Genomic DNA, 16,655 nt, shown 5'->3' on the forward strand with positions numbered 1-16,655 from the left:
TCCCGGGAGCAAAACAAAAATGTCCCGGGGGCAAAACAAAAATGACCAGGGAGCAAAACAAAAGTGTCCATGGAGCAAAACGAAAGTGTCCAGGGAGCAAAACAAAAATGTCCAGGGAGCAAAACAAAAGTTTCCAGGGAGCAAAACAAATATGTCCAGGGAGCAAAACAAAAATGTCCAGGGAGCAAAACAAAAGTGTCCCGGGAGCAAACAAAAGTGTCCAGGGAGCAAACAAAAATGTCCAGGGAGCAAAACAAAAATGTCCAGGGAGCAAAACAAAAGTGTCCAGGGAGCAAAACAAAAGTGTCCAGGGAGCAAAACAAAAGTGTCCCAGGAGCAAAACAAAAGTGTCCGGGGAGCAAAACAAAAATGTCAAGGGAGCAAAACAAAAGTGTCCCGGGAGCAAAACAAAAGTGTCCCTGGAGCAAAACAAAAATGTCCCGGGAGCAAAACAAAAGTGTCCGGGGAGCAAAACAAAAGTGTCAAGGGAGCAAAACAAAAGTGTCCCGGGAGCAAAACAAAAGTGTCCAGGGAGCAAAACAAAAATGTCCAGGGAGCAAAACAAAAGTGTCCCAGGAGCAAAACAAAAGTGTCCGGGGAGCAAAACAAAAATGTCAAGGGAGCAAAACAAAAGTGTCCCGGGAGCAAAACAAAAGTGTCCAGGGAGCAAAACAAAAGTGTCCAGGGAGCAAAGCAAAAATGTCCAGGAGCAAAAGAAAAGTGTCCAGGGAGCAAAACATAAGTGTCCCAGGAGCAAAACAAAAGTGTCCCGGGAGCAAAACAAAAGTGTCCACGGAGCAAAACAAAAGTGTCCAGGGAGCAAAACAAAAATGTTTTCGGAGCAAAACAAAAGTTTCCAGGGAGCAAAACAAAAATGTTCAGGAAGCAAAACAAAAGTGTCCAGGGAGCAAAACAAAAGTATCCAGGGAGCAAAACAAAAATGTCCAGGGAGCAAAACAAAAATGTCCAGGGAGCAAAACAAAAATGTCCAGGGAGCAAAACTATAATAAGGCATACCTGTAGGTATAAAGAATATCTTCTAAACGTGTACGGTTTAGGAGATATTCCCCTCGCAATGCGCCGCTGATTGCAACGGCACATGCGCAGGAGGGAATCCACGGCGAAAGGACCGGCAGACGCCGACTCTTGCCGATTTTAAATCTCACGCGTGCACGCGCGGGAGTGACGTCTTCGCTGCTCCAGCCAATCACAGCGCTGGAGCGGCGATACCCGGAAGACACGCCGGAGCAAGATGACATCTCGCTCGGCGTGGACCAGGTAAGTGTTCTTCACCTCGTTCCGAGGTAAGTATTTCATAATCAGCTAGTATGCGGTGCATACTAGCTGATTATGCCTTTTGCCTTGCAAGTTTGAAGAAAAAAAAATTGTTTATGCGGTTTACAACCACTTTAATTCTGCTCTCTGGCACATCTACTGTGTAATTTGAGCTTACCTTCACTGTCACACAAATAAATGATTCTTAAAGGCATATTTTTTCTTTTGCCTCTGAACACAACACACAACTATTATATGACATTCAAGCATAAAATCACAGTGAATAACTTTGCTTCTGTCTCTCACATATAAACATGTGCACTACATTTAGGTTCTTAGCAGGTTTAGCTGTATATACATGTATGTTAAATTAGCTACCTAGGACAGGTTCTAGCTGGCCAGCTACACGCTGTGTGAAGGGTTAAGGGAGTGCGCCATGTGCGTCGTGCAGGGTTGAGGGGGTGCGCTGTGTGCGGCGGGCAGGGTTGAGGGGGTGCACTGTTTGCGATGTGCAGAGTTGAGGGGGTGCGCTGTGTGCGACATGCAGAGTTGAGGGGGTGCGCTGTGTGCGACATGCAGAGTTGAGGGGGTCTTTCTTGTGAAAAAAAAGAGTTGAGGGGGTGCGCTGTGTGCGACGTGCAGAGTTGAGGGGGTGCACTGTGTGTGGGGTGTGCTGTATGCGACGTGCAGAGTTGAGGGGGTGCGCTGTGTGTGGGGTGTGCTGTGTGCGGCATGCAGGGTTTAGGGGGTGTGCTGTGTGTGGCGTGCAGGGTTGGGGGGGTGCACTGTGTGGGGGGGGTGCTGTGTGCGGCGTGCAGGGTTAAGGGGGTGCACTGTGTGCGGCGTGCAGGGTTGAGGGGGTGTGCTGTGTGCAGGGTTGAGAGGGTGCACTGTGTGCGACGTACAGAGTTGAGGGGGTGTACTGTGTGCGACGTGCAGAGTTAAGGGGGTGCACTGTGTGTGGGGTGTGCTGTGTGCGGCGTGCAGGGTTAAGGGGGTGCACTGTGTGCAGGGTTGAGGGGGTGTGCTGTGTGCAGGGTTGAGAGGGTGCACTGTGTGCGACGTGCAGAGTTGAGGGGGTGTACTGTGTGCGACGTGCAGAGTTAAGGGGGTGCGCTGTGTGTGGGGGTGTGCTGTGTGCGGCGTGCAGGGTTATGGGCGTGCGCTGTGTGTGGCGTGCAGGGTTGGGGGGGTGCGCTGTGTGCGGTGTGCAAGGCTGAGGGGGTGTGCTGTGTGCAGGGTTGTGGGGGCGCGCTGCGTGCAGCGTGCAGGGTTGAGGGGGGGTTCTGTGTGCGACGTGCAGGTTTGAGGGTGTGTGAGGGGTTGAGGGGGTGCTCTGTGAGGGGTTGAGGGGGTGCGCTGTGTACATCTCCCCCTCCCCCAAATACAAAACTCTCTTCCCCTCAGCTCTCCTCTTAGGCTCGGTTGCCACCATGCAGTACATACAGAGCGAGTACTCACAGTGTCCGTGCAGGCTGACAGTGAGGAGGGGGCCGGGATTCTGTCTCTGTGGATACTGCATCTTTTTCCTCCTGGACTGGGTTTCCTCCAGACAGTCCTGGGGTGGTCGGTGCAGAATGAGAGTGCCGGGGCACCGTAGCAGCACAGTGACAAGCAGGAGTCAGACTCGTCACTCAGGAGAAGCGGCGGCGGAAGTCCGGGCTGTGGGGCGGGCTAAGAGAACGCAGGCAGAGCGAGCGGGGATCCTGGAGGACTCAGAGTCACATGTATGGAGATGGAGGATGCCGCCCTCGACTGCCCTAAATTCCCCCCAGCCCCCACTCTCCGCACGCTGCAAGTGCCGGTCACCTTCCCTGGCAATGCTGGCATCATCGTCTTCACTCACTCTGCACTGTTCAGTCACTCACTGCGGACACCGTAGTGAGTGACTGAACAGTGCAGAGTGAGCGAAGACGATGATCCCGAAGAAGAAGTGTTCAGTGTTACTGCGGGGCTGAAGCCTAAGCCGCACCACATCGCAACTGTTTTCTTATAGCTCACAGCTGCTAATCTTCTGATAAATCTCCTGCCTGTCACTGCGCCCCTCCAAATGTTGCGCCCAGGGCAATGCTCCCCCTGGCCCCCCCCACGCTACGCCACTGCCCCCCAACAACCCAAAGTTCAGTTCACCCATTCCACTCATAGAGTAGTTTTAACCGGAGAAAACAACCCCATTAAATACTAAAGCCTCATACACGCGACCGGTTTTCCCGGCAGGAAAACTGCCAGGAGAGCATTTGGCTGGGAATCCCGGCCGTGTGTATGTTCTGTAGTGGTTTTCCCATCAGGAAAACAGCTGGGGATCTAGATTTGAAAATAGAGAGCCGTCGGGATTTCCGGCAGTGTTTCCTGCCGAGAAAACCGGTCGCCTGTAGAAAAACCGTGCATGCTTGATAACACTTTGACGCGTGCACAGTAGCATACAACGTTAATCTGGGGTGCAGCAAGATGGCGGCGACGGAATCGAATGTAACCAGACACCGGCTCGTCGTAGTCGATGACGTCACCGCGTTCTTGCCATTCAAAAGAACAGCAGGTTTTTGTGTGGCCGTCTGTATTCACGGCGTTTCAGGGCAAGCCTGCCAGGAATCCCGTCGGGAAGACTGACGTTTTTTTTCCCTGACGGGATTCCCGGTCGTGTGTACAGCTCTTAAGACATTGAGTAGCTCCCACCCCTAAAAAAAACAATAAGGGGATGAAATCTTATGCCGCGTACACACAATCGGAAATTCTGACAAGAAAAGATCGATGTGAGCTTTTGGTCGTAAATTCCGACCGTGTGTGGGCTCCATCTGACTTTTTCTGTCGGAATTTCTGCGAGCCAAAGTTTGAGAGCAGGTTCTCAATTTTTCAGACGGGAAAAAAATCCTATCGGAAAATCCGTTCGTCCGTATGGAATTCCGACGGGAAAAAAAGTTACCGGAGAAATTACCGTTTAACATGGGAGTCTATGGAAGGGGTGCCAGATTTTGAAAAATCAGTGCTCCCCGGCTGTTGGCCCTCCGGAAAACAAACTTTGCACACTTATAGAGGAAGAGTGTGTCTATACTGTATGTGTGCCAAGATTGGGGTCCAGGGGACCTACGACCGGCCAGTACCGGGTCCCCAAAATCCAGGAGATCAGGCGCAAAAAGGTGACTCAAGTATAAGCCGAGGGGGGCATTTTCAGCACCAAAAACTGTGCTGAAAAACTCGAGTATATACGGTACTCGGCGTAACTTCATCTTTCACATTATGCAAAAAAATTGGGCTAACTTTACTGCTTTGTTTTTTTAAAGCCCAAAAAAATGCCCTTTGAAAAATTGCTGCGCAAATACCGTGCGAGATAAAAAGCAATGACGGCCATTGTATTGTCTAGGGTCTTTGCTAAAAAACATATATAGTGTTCGGGGGTTCTATGTAATTTTCTAGCAAAAAATGATGATTTTTACATGTAGGAGCGAAGTGTCGTAATTGGCCCGGGCCTGAAGTGGTTAAGTAGATTTCTATGCGCTCGAGATGGAACCACCTCCTCCTCCGGGCCTAGTAAACATACTCTAATTTTTTATGGAATTGCCACTACCAGGACCTTTGCAATTCATGAGGTAACCTCAGTCCAATAGATTTGGATCTGGGGACACCCCCAGAAGACGTGGTCCGCAGCCATCGGTGAAAAGGAACACCTCCAGCAGTCCGCCTGAACAGACGGATAATAAGCCGCTAATCTGGCTGTTGTATAATATATTTTATGCATGTAGCGCCTGGTTACTTTCAGGTACAGGTGCTATTCTAAATTTAAGGGGGGATGAGAGAGTTAGTTCGCTCTCATCCAGTTGATTTGTTCAAATTGGGTCTCTGCTTCGGCTGGGCTGTGGGCTCTCTCTGTTGTTGCTGGGGTGTTGTACCACCCCGGGCTGACAGGTGGCGCCAGTGAAGCCCAGGCTGGGGTGCCTCTTGCCAGCAGCCAATCAGGAGGGGGTTTCTCTTGCGGGGCAAGCTGGGAGAGGGTACTTCTGGAGCAGACGCCATGAGGCGGAGTTCTTGTTCCTGGTGTGGCGCCCACCTTTAGGGTGACCACACATCACGGCTCTAGGGTGACCACATTTTCAAACTGCCATTCAGGGACACACCCCTCTCTCACCTTCCCCCAAAAAAGATGGGGGGGGGGCGGGGGAAATGTAGTCTCTTGGTTGATGGGGAATTTGGCAGTGGGTTATTTGTCAGGTGATTGTGCCACTTGCCACCAGATGCAGTGCCGCTTGCCACCCATAGCCTGCCACCAGATGCAGTGCTGCTGTAACTCCCTCTGCATGAGCCACGTGCGTAAAAGAAAAGGAGTGGCGTCACAATCTGGAGAGTGAAGATCCCTGCTGCTTGCCGATGGGTGCCATAGAAGGAGGAGGTGCCAAGGTGGATGGGGACAGCAGTGCTGCACTAGGCGCAGGCCTCGCTCCCGACCTCACTGTCTGAGAGCAAATTGTCACTGGTTGCAAGATGCCAGGCAGCGCTGGACCTAGCAACCAGTTCTGGAAATGTCGTTATTAGTTAGTAGGGGGTGGCTGTGTCCTCTATTTCATTCCGGGACATTGTATTGTCCCGGAATGAAGGTGCCCGAGACCTGGGACAGACATGTCAATTGCGGGACAGTCCCGGGCAATCCGGGACACGTGGGCACCCTACACGGCTCCCTGGCGAGATGGCCTACCAGGCCGGGGTGTGCGTGCCACGCGGTGTTCCTGGTTCCGGGACCATGTTGGCCCGGAACATTTAAAGCTGTGGCGGGGCTCCAGTAATCGACTGGCCCCCAACTCTGAGGAGATCCCAAGCAAGTGTAGCTATTCGGTGGGGAGTCCGTCTGAGGAGCGCCAATGAGAGGCTGGTGGTCCAACAGGGCCTAGACAATCCACCGGGGATCAAGGTAGCCGGACACTGAGGGGGTGGATGTTGGCCACCTGTCAGTCGATGACCTAATTGGAACTACCTGAGGAAGATCTAGGCAAGAAGAAGTCTATTGAGGAGAATGGTCTCCATAATCTGAGTTCTAAGGCCAGGTCTGTGGCAGAGGCCTGTTCCTCTCAAAGTTCCGAGTGAAATTCTGGCTGCCAGGTCGGTGTGAGAGGCCTGTCCAGGTACACTACACCCCCTCCGGCTGGAGTGGCGACAAAAGCAAAGTGTTATCGGAAACCAGATTGTTTCCGCACCGTTACGCCTGGATCTGCTTTTCCTTATCCTACTACTTCTCCACTCTCGCCGTGTTGGGTAAAATTAAAGCACAAGAAAAGACACCTGCTATGTGGACATTCCATTTGCTAAAGCTCTCATCATCTACCCCTAGACGCTCACAGGGGTAACACGCCATCCCAATCTATAACCAGCGGCTCCTTCGGGGGTGAGTGCTACATGCAAAAATGTTAAATGCATCAGTCTGTCTTTTGTAGATACAAGGTGCTGAAAGGGGTGATCCCACATGTAACCTCATTCCTCCCCTTGGATGTCAGACACCTCAGCCTCCCAACACTTCCTACATTTTGTTACAGCTAATGGTTTCTTCTTAAATCGTTTTTTATACGTCACCGGGAGCATTTTAAGGAGTTCCTCAACCATGAGAAGGTTTTCTAAATCAGAAGGAAGGGACTCAACGCTCCTGTCCCTAAACTGGGCCTGGAAAGCATGACGAAGCTGTAGGAACCTGAAATAATACTGATTTTATTTTTCTTGCTCTTTTGAAAAGCCTGTGGCGTGCATAACACAACCCAAAAACTTCACCCGGGGCAGGAAAAAATGTGCACACACATAAAGAGTGAAACACAAAAAAACTGTGATGGGTGCATCGTCAAGTGGCCCTCCGAAAAGGGCCCAGCTCTGATCCCCCGGGGCGTTAGGCTCCTGGCAGGGAAAAGAGTAAACTGTGGCCCAAGCAGCCGAAGCCACAAGGACCCAACATCCTCAGAGGGTGTGCCAAAACAGAACCATCCTTGGTGAGGCTCCCCCGAAGGGAGACCCCATGAGAGCAGGCGAACTAAGCCAGAAGGCCGTGCCCGCCCACTCCCAAGACTTTCAGAGCAGGCCCGAGGACCAGCACCAACTCATCACACTAAAAGTGCAGTGCACCAAACAAAAAGAAGACAAAACGTGACAAACGGGGGTAAAATAAAAAAGAAAGTGGGGGAAAAGGAAGGTGGGAATGGTGAGTGGAAAGTGGCCACCGTGCAATACGATGGCCGGCCCTCTGGCCAGGAACAAAAATTCCTCTGGTCCTAGCCAAAAATAATACTGACGTAATACTGATAGCTGATCAAAGGTTACCAATACCCCGTCCCTAGTAATATCCTTTAGACCCCTTTCACCCTGGGGCGGTTTGCAGGCGCTATTGCGCTAAACATAGCGCCTGCAAACCGACCTGAAACAGCCGCTGCTGTTTCTCCAGTGTGAAAGCTCCGAGGGCTTTCACACTGGAGCGGTGCGCTGGCAGGATGGAAAAAAAGTCCTGCTAGCCGCGTCTTTGGAGCGGTGTGTATACCACAGCCCGCTCCTCCACCGATCCTGCCCATTGAAATCAATAGGACACGGCGGCTATACCGCCACCAATGCACCTCTGCAGAGGCGCATTGCAGGTGGTTTTAACCTTTTCTCGGCCGCTAGCAGGGGGTACAACCACCCCGCTAGCGGCCGAATAGCACCGCTAAATTAGCGGTAAAGCGCCTTTAGAACTATCCTCAGTATCCTCGCACAGTACTATGGATATAATTTTTTTTAAAAATCTTGATTTACTTTAATTTTCTAAAAAACACTGTATCTCTATTTGACTTTATCTTGCATAATCTGAGCAGCAAAAATTAAGAATGCAATGATAAAAGTTTGATAAACAATGTAGGCTGCAGTTTTTATATTCACCACAAGGAATAGATCTCACTTCTTAGCAGTGGAACGCACAGACAGGAAGTCATTGACAGGAAGTGATACGCTTTCCAAACAGGAAGTGATGTCAGATAAATAGGAACTTCCAGGTCACAGGCAAGTTAAAAGAAAGTGGAGAGGAGACATTGCAGGAACTGGCATCAGAGGAGGTAATAAGATATTTTATATTTACACCCAATAACCCTCCCGTCATGTCCGTCCTCTTCCTCCATAGTCACTGTGACGTCTTTTATCTCCGGCAGATGATGATACACACATAGGGCCAGATTCAGAAAGATCAGCGGATCTTTCTGCTGGCGTAATGTATCCCCGGTACGTTACGCCGCTGTAACTTTGGGCGCAAGTTCTGTATTCAGAATTTGCGCCCTTATTTACGGCGGCATAATGTATGTGTTGCGGTGTAAGGCTGCGTAATTCAAATGGGGATGTTGGGGGCGTGTTTTATTAAAATTTGACTTGACCCTGCGTTTTTTCCTTTTTTTTTGTCTGTAAAATATCCCAGTGTGCATTGCTCCAAATTACGTCACAAGGACGTATTGGATTTGACGTGAACGTAAATGACGTACAGCTGTATTCGCGAACGACTTACGCAAACGACGTAAAAAATTCAAAATTTGACGCGGGAACGACGGCCATACTTAACATTGAGTACGCCTTGTAATAGCAGGGGTAACTATACGCCGGAAAAAGCCAAACGCAAACAACGTAAAAAAATGCGCTGGCCGGACGTACGTTCGTGGATCGCCGTAACTAGCTAATTTGCATACTCGACACGGAATTCGACGGAAACGCAACCTAGCGGCTGGCGTAAAAAATGCATCTACGATCCGACGGCGTACTAAGACGTACGCTTGTTGGATCGATCCGAGATGCAGTCGTATCTTGTTTTGAAAACAAAGATACGACGTGGGAAATTTAAAATTATGCGGCATATCAACAGATACGCCGGCGTAATTCTTTTGTGAATCTGGCCCATAGAGTAAAATAATTTGTACATCAATACACCCTAAATATAGAACCATTTATCCAACTGTCCATCCAGAGCCTCTGGTTTATAGACCAGATACATCCTAAATATAGAACCATTTATCCAACTGTCCATCCAGAGCCTCTGGTTTATAGACCAGATACATCCTAAATATAAAATACTCTTTCAGATTATTATTTATTTTTTTCCCCATTGGGCTGATTTTCCTCACAACTGTCCTTTTTGACAGCAGTCACATGGACAAAAAGTAAGAGGAAATCTCAACAGCTGGGACACAGACAGACAGACCTGACCGGAGAGGTGAGGAGGATTCTGGGAAGTCTGTAGTGATAATTATTACTTTTTCTCTTTACACAGGACTATAAAGTAGTGAGAAAACATCTGGAGATCCATTAACACCCAGCAGCCGTCTTCACAGGACATCACCCATCACAGTGCCTCCACCTCACTGTCTGACAACCGAGGTATTTAGAAGGACACGAGGATCTCTCTACAAGGACGTCATGACGGAGAATCAGCCGCCCCTCACATCACTGGGTAAGAGGAGACTTTATTGTAAAGGAGAGAGCAGTACGGAGGGTCCACCTAGATCCCCCATCATCTGATAAACACATAGAAACAATGTATTCAGTCAGTGTGTGTGTTTCCTACAGATGGATCCAGTAATGGGAACCCACCAGAGAGATGTCCCCGTCCTCTGTATTCCCAGCTAACAGTGGGGCCCAATCTGTAGGGTGGTGCACATTATTGTAAAGGAGACAGCAGTACGGAGGGTCCACCTAGATCCCCCCCATCATCTGATAAACACATAGAAACAATGTATTCAGTCAGTGTGTGTGTTTCCTACAGATGGATCCAGTAATGGGAACCTACCAGAGAAATGTCCCCGTCCTCTGTATTCCCGGGACTCCAAACAGGAAGGTCACACCATCCCCCACCATCATCAGGTAGGTGGGACTGAGCATGTCCATCAAAAAAGTCTTCTGGACAAGCAATCTCTTATTCCATTTTACAAATGTATTTTGTCATCTTTGGGGTTCAGGACACAGAATCGAAGGATATCAAAGTTGAAGTTAAAGAAGAAGAGGAAGAAGAGCAGTCATTTGTGTGGGGAAATCAGCAGTCTAATGAGCAAGGAAGTCCTCTGAACTCCACATGGAAAGATCCCAGCATTGTTCACCATGATGAGGTAGATGGGACTCGGCAATACAACACAAACATTATTCTAAGCTATAAGCTGACATTCGATTGAATCTCTTGCTCTTTTTTATGAATGTATTCTATCATCTTTGGGGTTTAGGGTGAAGAACTGCAATACATCAAAGTTGAGGTTAAAGAAGAAGAAGAAGAAGAGAGGTTGGTGAGTGGGGATCAGCAGTCTATGGAGGAGGGGGAGATGATTATGGAAAGTAAACAGGAGGAATCTTCTCTACATATAGACACAAGTAAGTATAAACACTAAAGGCAGAAACAGTTCAGTTTCATATTTTTTTTATGAGAAGTAGATGTTTGCACCGTTAGGCCTCGTACACACGATAGGTTAACCAGAGGACAATGGTCTGATGGACCGTTTTCATCGGTCAAAACTGATCATGTGTGGGCCCCATAGGTTATTTAACCATCGGTTGAAAAAAAGCCAACTTGCTTTAAATTTAACCTATGGATTGGTAACCGATAGGTCAAAACCGATCGTTAGTAGGCACAACCATCGGTTAAAAACCCATGCATGCTCAGAATCAAGTCGACGCATGCTTGGAAGCATTGAACTTCATTTTTTTTAGCACGTCGTCGTGTTTTACGTCACCGCGTTCTGACACGATCGGTTATTTAACCTATGGTGTGTAGGCACGACGGACCATCAGTCAGCTTCATCGGTTAACCGATGACAACGGTCCTTCAGACCGTTCTCATCGGATGGACAGATCGTGTGTACGAGGCTTTACATGGGCTCATCAAAGACAAAATGGTTCTCCCTAGAAAATGTGTATTATTTGTATTAACATCACAAACCAATGTTCCCAACAAATGAGGAGGAGATACTGTACACCATATGAAAGGTCTATCTCAATCCCTCAATATAACATCATGTTCTCAACAAATGAGGAGGAGATACTGAGATTGCAGGCTTGGCTAACTTAAATCAGGTTTGGTCTCCACCCAGAGACTGGCCACATTAATCACCTTGCAGGTGGACAGACAGACATGGAGAAGGCCATATGAAATGTCCATCTCCATTCCTCAATATAACGTCATGTTCCCAACAATTGAGGAGATACTGTACACCATATGAAAGGTCCATCTCCATTCCCCAATATAATGTCATGTTCCCAACAAATGAGGAGGAGATACTGTACACCATATGAAAGGTCCATCTCCATTCCTCAATATAATGTCATGTTCCCAACAAATGAGGAGAAGATACTGTACACCATATGAAAGGTCCATCTCCATTCCTCAATATAACGTCATGTTCCCAACAAATGAGGAGGAGATACTGTACACCATATGAAAGGTCCATCTCCATTCCTCAATATAACTTCATGTTCCCAACAAATGAGGAGGAGATACTGAGATTGCATGCTTGACTGGCTTAAATCAGGTTTGGTCTCCACCTAGAGACTGGCCACATTAATCACCTTGCAGGTGGACAGACAGACATGGAGAAGGCCATATAAAATGTCCATCTCCATTCCTCAATATAACATGTTCCCAACAAATGAGGAGGAGATACTGTACAGCAGGGGTGCCCAACCAGTGGCCCGCGGAGCACTCTAATGTGGCCCGTGACCTCCTATTCTGGGATGGTGGGTTGGCAAGCACAGATCGCAGGTTGCCATCCCAGAACATCAGCGTTGTAGATTAAGCCGGAGGTAGAGGAAGCAATTGGCTGCGGAGAGGAGCCGCATAAGCCGATGCTGCCTGTATAGAGCCCCGGCTCCTGTCACAGGAGGAGTGATACCAAATACGCTCTGCTTGGGACAGTAACAGCCTGCGATACCTGAATGGAAGACTGTTATTAAAGGTAAGTTTATTACTTAAATCACAGTGTATATTTGGGCATAGCGTTTTTTCAGTGGTGACTGGGCTGCTGAGCCAGACTTCTGTTTTTACCTGGGGGTTTGGTGCACTTTCAGAAAGTCGACTACATCTGCAAGATATAATATAAGTCCATGACAAAGTGCAGCTAACCCACAGGAAAGCCAAAGTGTGTACTGCACTGCACCCATGGTGTAGGTAAAGCCCTAGGCTCCATTCACACGATAAGTTTGAGCCAATCAGACCCTCCATTCACCTCTATGGAGCGGCAGATGTAAATGGACTTGTGCCCATTTACACCCATCTATCTCAAATTGTCCATCATTGGAGAACTTCATATTAAAGGTGTCTGGAACCATGAATCAGACCGAGACAGAAGCACAATTAAATTACAGGTGTTTAATAATAATACAAAAAAGATAAACAGAGTAAATGTAGTCAAAACATAGCCAGAGTTCAGGAACCGGATCGGATAGTCAGCCAGGCCAAATGCCAGACATATACTTAATATAACAGCAAGCAGGATCTGGAGCCAGAAGGAACGTCAGCCAAGCAAGTCTTCAACAGGAATGCAGGAGATAGTCTCTGTGATGTTGACCAAGGCGAAGGCAGAGAGCAACTGAGCTGGAAGGCTTAAGTAGGCAGGACTGATGAGCAGGATCATCAACCTGTGACTCACTGTGGAGAGATAGGAGCTGCCAATTAGCCGACCAAGAAATGAGGTGGAGGAAGGTCCATCTCCAGTTTCCTGGAAACAATGTCATCAATGTACTAATGCTGTTACAGTATATTTTATGTATTTTTAAGCCCTGAAGAAGGGAGATTTTGTGCAACCCCTTGAAACGCATTGACTGTTTTGTGTGTTTCTGCTATGAACCATTATTTATTCATGAAACGTTCTGGAACTCTTGGGATCCCCTATATCATGTCCACACTTGTTTAATAATAATAAAAAGATAAACAAAGTAAGCGTAGTCAAAACATAGCCAGAGTTTAAGAACTGGATCGGATAGTAAGCCAGGTCAAATATAAGAGAGCCATCAGAGAGCCAGAGATAAACGTAGCAGAACAGCAAGCAGGATCTGAAGCCAGAAGGAACGTCAGCCAAGCAAGTCTTCAACAGGAATGAAGGAGATAGTCTCTGTGATGTTGACCAAGGCAGAGAGCAACTGAGCTGGAAGGCTTAAGTAAGCAGGACTGCCGAGCAGGAGAGATAGGAGCTGTCGATAAGCTGACAGCTGAGCGGCCACCTCAGAGAAGGAAGGGCTGACAAAAGGTTTATATCTCTGTTCTTCAGTATGTTGAGGTGTTTCCAAAAAATGAGGTGGAGGAAGGTCCGTCATTTTTTGGGGGGTGGGGGGTGGAATGGGGGGGCTTTTGGGATATCAGGAGTCACACTTGAGGGATCCCTATATCTCCAAAATTGTCCATCATTTGAGAACTTCATATGAAAGGTGTCAGAAACCATGAATCAGACCGAGACAGAAGTACAGTTCAATCACACTTGTTTATTATTAATAATAAAAAGATAAACAGAGTAAGCATAGTCAAAACATAGCCAGAGTTCAAGAACTGGATCGGCTAGTCAGCCAGGACAAATGTCAGAGAGCCAGAGATAAATGTAGTAGAAGAGCAAGCAGGAACGTCAGCCAAGCAAGTCTTCAATAGGAACGAAGGAGATAGTCTCTGTGATGTTGAGCAAGGCGAAGGCAGAGAGCAACTGAGCTGGAAGGCTTAAGTAGGCAGGACTGACGAGCAGATCATCAACCGGTGAGTCACTGTGGATAGATAAGAGCTAGCAATTAGCCGACAGCTGAGTGGCCAGCTCAGAGAAGGAAGGTCTGACAAAAGGTTTATATCTCTGTTCTTCAGTTTGTTGAGGTGTTTCCAAGAAACAAGGTGGAGGAAGGTCCATCTCCAGTTTCCTGGTAAGAATGTCGTCAACGTACCAACACCGTTAAATTTTATAGTTTATATGTCCTTGATGTGGCTTGTATATATATTTTTATGTTGTGACTGCAACCGATTCCATGCCCGATCTCTGAGAAACTGTTGAAAGCTGTATCGGGATTTATGACTTCTGGTGTGAGGAACACTTCTAACACCTACATTTTGGTTTCCAACAGGTGGACACTATGTCTTGGATAATTCATCTTCAGAATATAAAGAAGATGAGAATGCCGCCGAAGAATGTTCTACGGGAGTAAATCCCAGTACACATCACACACCTTCCCATTTGAGGAGACGGATTGGTCCCTCTAATCCTGAGGAACCTTCTCGTAAATCGCATAAGGTTCCTCCAGATACCCATCTGGGTTCTCGTAGTACAGCTACATCAACAAACACATCTAATCCCAAGAAATCCCTTTCTTCGGCGTGTGGGAAAACTGGAATACTTGGACCCCAGAGAAGTCAAAAGAGTGAGTTGGCTTTCTCATGTTCAGAGTGCGGGAAAAGTTTCGCTCAGAAAGCTCATCTTGCTAAACACCAAAGAATTCACACAGGCCAGCGTCCTTACTTATGTGTAGATTGCGGGAAAGGTTTCATTCAGAGATCCGACCTTCTTATACACCAAAGGAGACACACGGGTGAGCGGCCCTTTTCTTGTTCAGAGTGCGGAAAATTTTTCTCCATGAAAAGAACCCTACTTAAGCATCAGAGAATCCACACAGGAGAGTGTCCTTTCACCTGCTCAGAGTGCGGGAAGGCTTTTACTCAGAAAAGATACCTTCTTAATCACCAGAAAAAGCACACAGGTGAGCGGCCCTATTCATGTTCAGAGTGCGGGAAAGGTTTCATCGATAGAAGAAACCTTGATCATCACCAGAGAGTTCACACGGGTGAGCGTCCCTTTTCATGTTCAGAGTGCGATAAATGTTTCACTCGGAAAGCAGGCCTTGTTGCACACCAGCGAGGTCACACAGGTGAGCGTCCTTATAAATGTTCAGTGTGCGGGAAGTGTTTCACTTACAAAAGAGAACTGAATGCACATCAGGTAATTCACACCGGTGAACTTCCTTTTTCATGTTCGGAGTGCGGAAAATGTTTCACTGAAAAAGGGAAACTACTTATACACCAGAAATATCACACGGGAGAACGTCCTTATACATGTTCGGAGTGCGAGAAAAGTTTTGTTCTGAAAGGACACCTTATAATTCACCAGAGAAGTCACACAGGTGAGCGTCCACATGCATGTTCAGAGTGCGGGAAATGTTTTGTTCGGAAAAGAGAACTGATTATACACCAAAGGAGTCACACTAATGAGCGTCCTTATTCCTGTTCAGAGTGCGGGAAATGCTTTGCAGAGAAAGGTAAACTTCAAAAGCACCAGAGGATTCACAAGGGCGATCGTCCCTATGCATGTTCAGAGTGCGGGAAATGTTTCACTCAGAAAGAAACTCTTGTTACACACCAGAAAACTCACACGGGTGAGCGTGCCTTTTCTTGTTTAGAGTGCGGAAAATCTTTCATTTCTAACGCCGTCCTCCTTAAACACCAGAGAAGTCACACGGGGGAGCGTCCTTACTCATGTTCAGAGTGCGAGAAATGTTTTGCCAAGAAATCAAGTCTTGTTAATCACCATAAAATTCACACAGGCTAGCGTCATTCATGTCCAGAGTGCGGGAAGGGTTTTGTTCAGAAATCCAACCTTCTTGCACACCAGAGAAGTCACACGGGTGAGCGTCCTTATTCTTGTTTAGCGTGCGGGAAATCGTTCATTTTGAAAGCAAGCCTTGTTAAACATCAGAGAAAACACACAGGTGAACATCCTTATTCATGTTCAGAGTGCGGGAAATCTTTCATTGACAAAAGATGCCTTCTTAATCACCAGAAAAGCCACACAGGAGAGCGTCCCTATTCATGTTCAGAGTGCGGGAAAAGAAGCCTTCTACATCACCAGAGAATTCACACAGCTGAGGTTCCTGTTTCTGTTGAGGGTGCAGGAAATTTTTCAAGGACACACAAAGGCTTAAGGCTGGGTTCACACTACTACACTACTTTCATCCTACTTTGCTCTGTGTTCAATGTTTCCCTATGAGAGCGTCTTGTAGCGTCCTACACAAGTCCGTCCGACTTTGAAAATGCTCCCTGTACTACTTTTGGTCCTACATTGATCCTACTTCAGGCCCATTGAATATCATTGAAGTCGGACCAAAGTAGTATCCTGTTCATGAAAGTAGGATGGATGTAGGACCAATGTAGGATAAATGTAGGACCAATGTAGCAGAGCAAAGTAGGATGAAAGTAGTGTAGTAGTGTGAACCCAGCCTGAAGCGGGAGTTCACCTGAATTTTTTTTTTTACTCTTAGATTGAGGCTCATTTTGTGAAGGGGAATCGGGTAGTTTTTTTTAAATCGAAGCAGTACTTACCGTTTTAGAGAGAGATCTTCTCCGCCGCTTCCGGGTATGGTCTTCGGGACTGGGCGTTCCTATTTGATTGACAGTCTTCCGACGGTCG

General features: G+C 47.6%; 1 protein-coding gene across 1 annotated transcript; it reads left to right on the forward strand.

The window, feature by feature from the left end:
- Positions 1-10,069: 10,069 nt before the first annotated feature.
- LOC120910082 (zinc finger protein OZF-like) lies at positions 10,070-16,215 on the forward strand. Its single transcript, XM_040321944.1, has 4 exons — positions 10,070-10,107; positions 10,203-10,349; positions 10,461-10,605; positions 14,323-16,215. Exons 3-4 carry the CDS (start codon positions 10,542-10,544, stop codon positions 15,795-15,797), a joined length of 1,539 nt encoding a protein of 512 aa, XP_040177878.1. The 5' UTR covers positions 10,070-10,107; positions 10,203-10,349; positions 10,461-10,541; the 3' UTR covers positions 15,798-16,215.
- Positions 16,216-16,655: the final 440 nt, after the last annotated feature.

This window comes from Rana temporaria, chromosome 8 (assembly GCF_905171775.1).
Source record: "Rana temporaria chromosome 8, aRanTem1.1, whole genome shotgun sequence".
Taxonomy (NCBI): domain Eukaryota; kingdom Metazoa; phylum Chordata; class Amphibia; order Anura; family Ranidae; genus Rana; species Rana temporaria.

Excerpts from the sequence above, each read along its gene's own strand:
- LOC120910082 (XM_040321944.1), top strand. The coding sequence starts at position 10,542 with ATGGAGGAGGGGGAGATGATTATGGAAAGTAAACAGGAGGAATCTTCT. Across the intron at positions 10,606-14,322 it reads TTCTCTACATATAGACACAA|GTGGACACTATGTCTTGGAT; the intron begins GTAAGTATAAAC and ends GGTTTCCAACAG.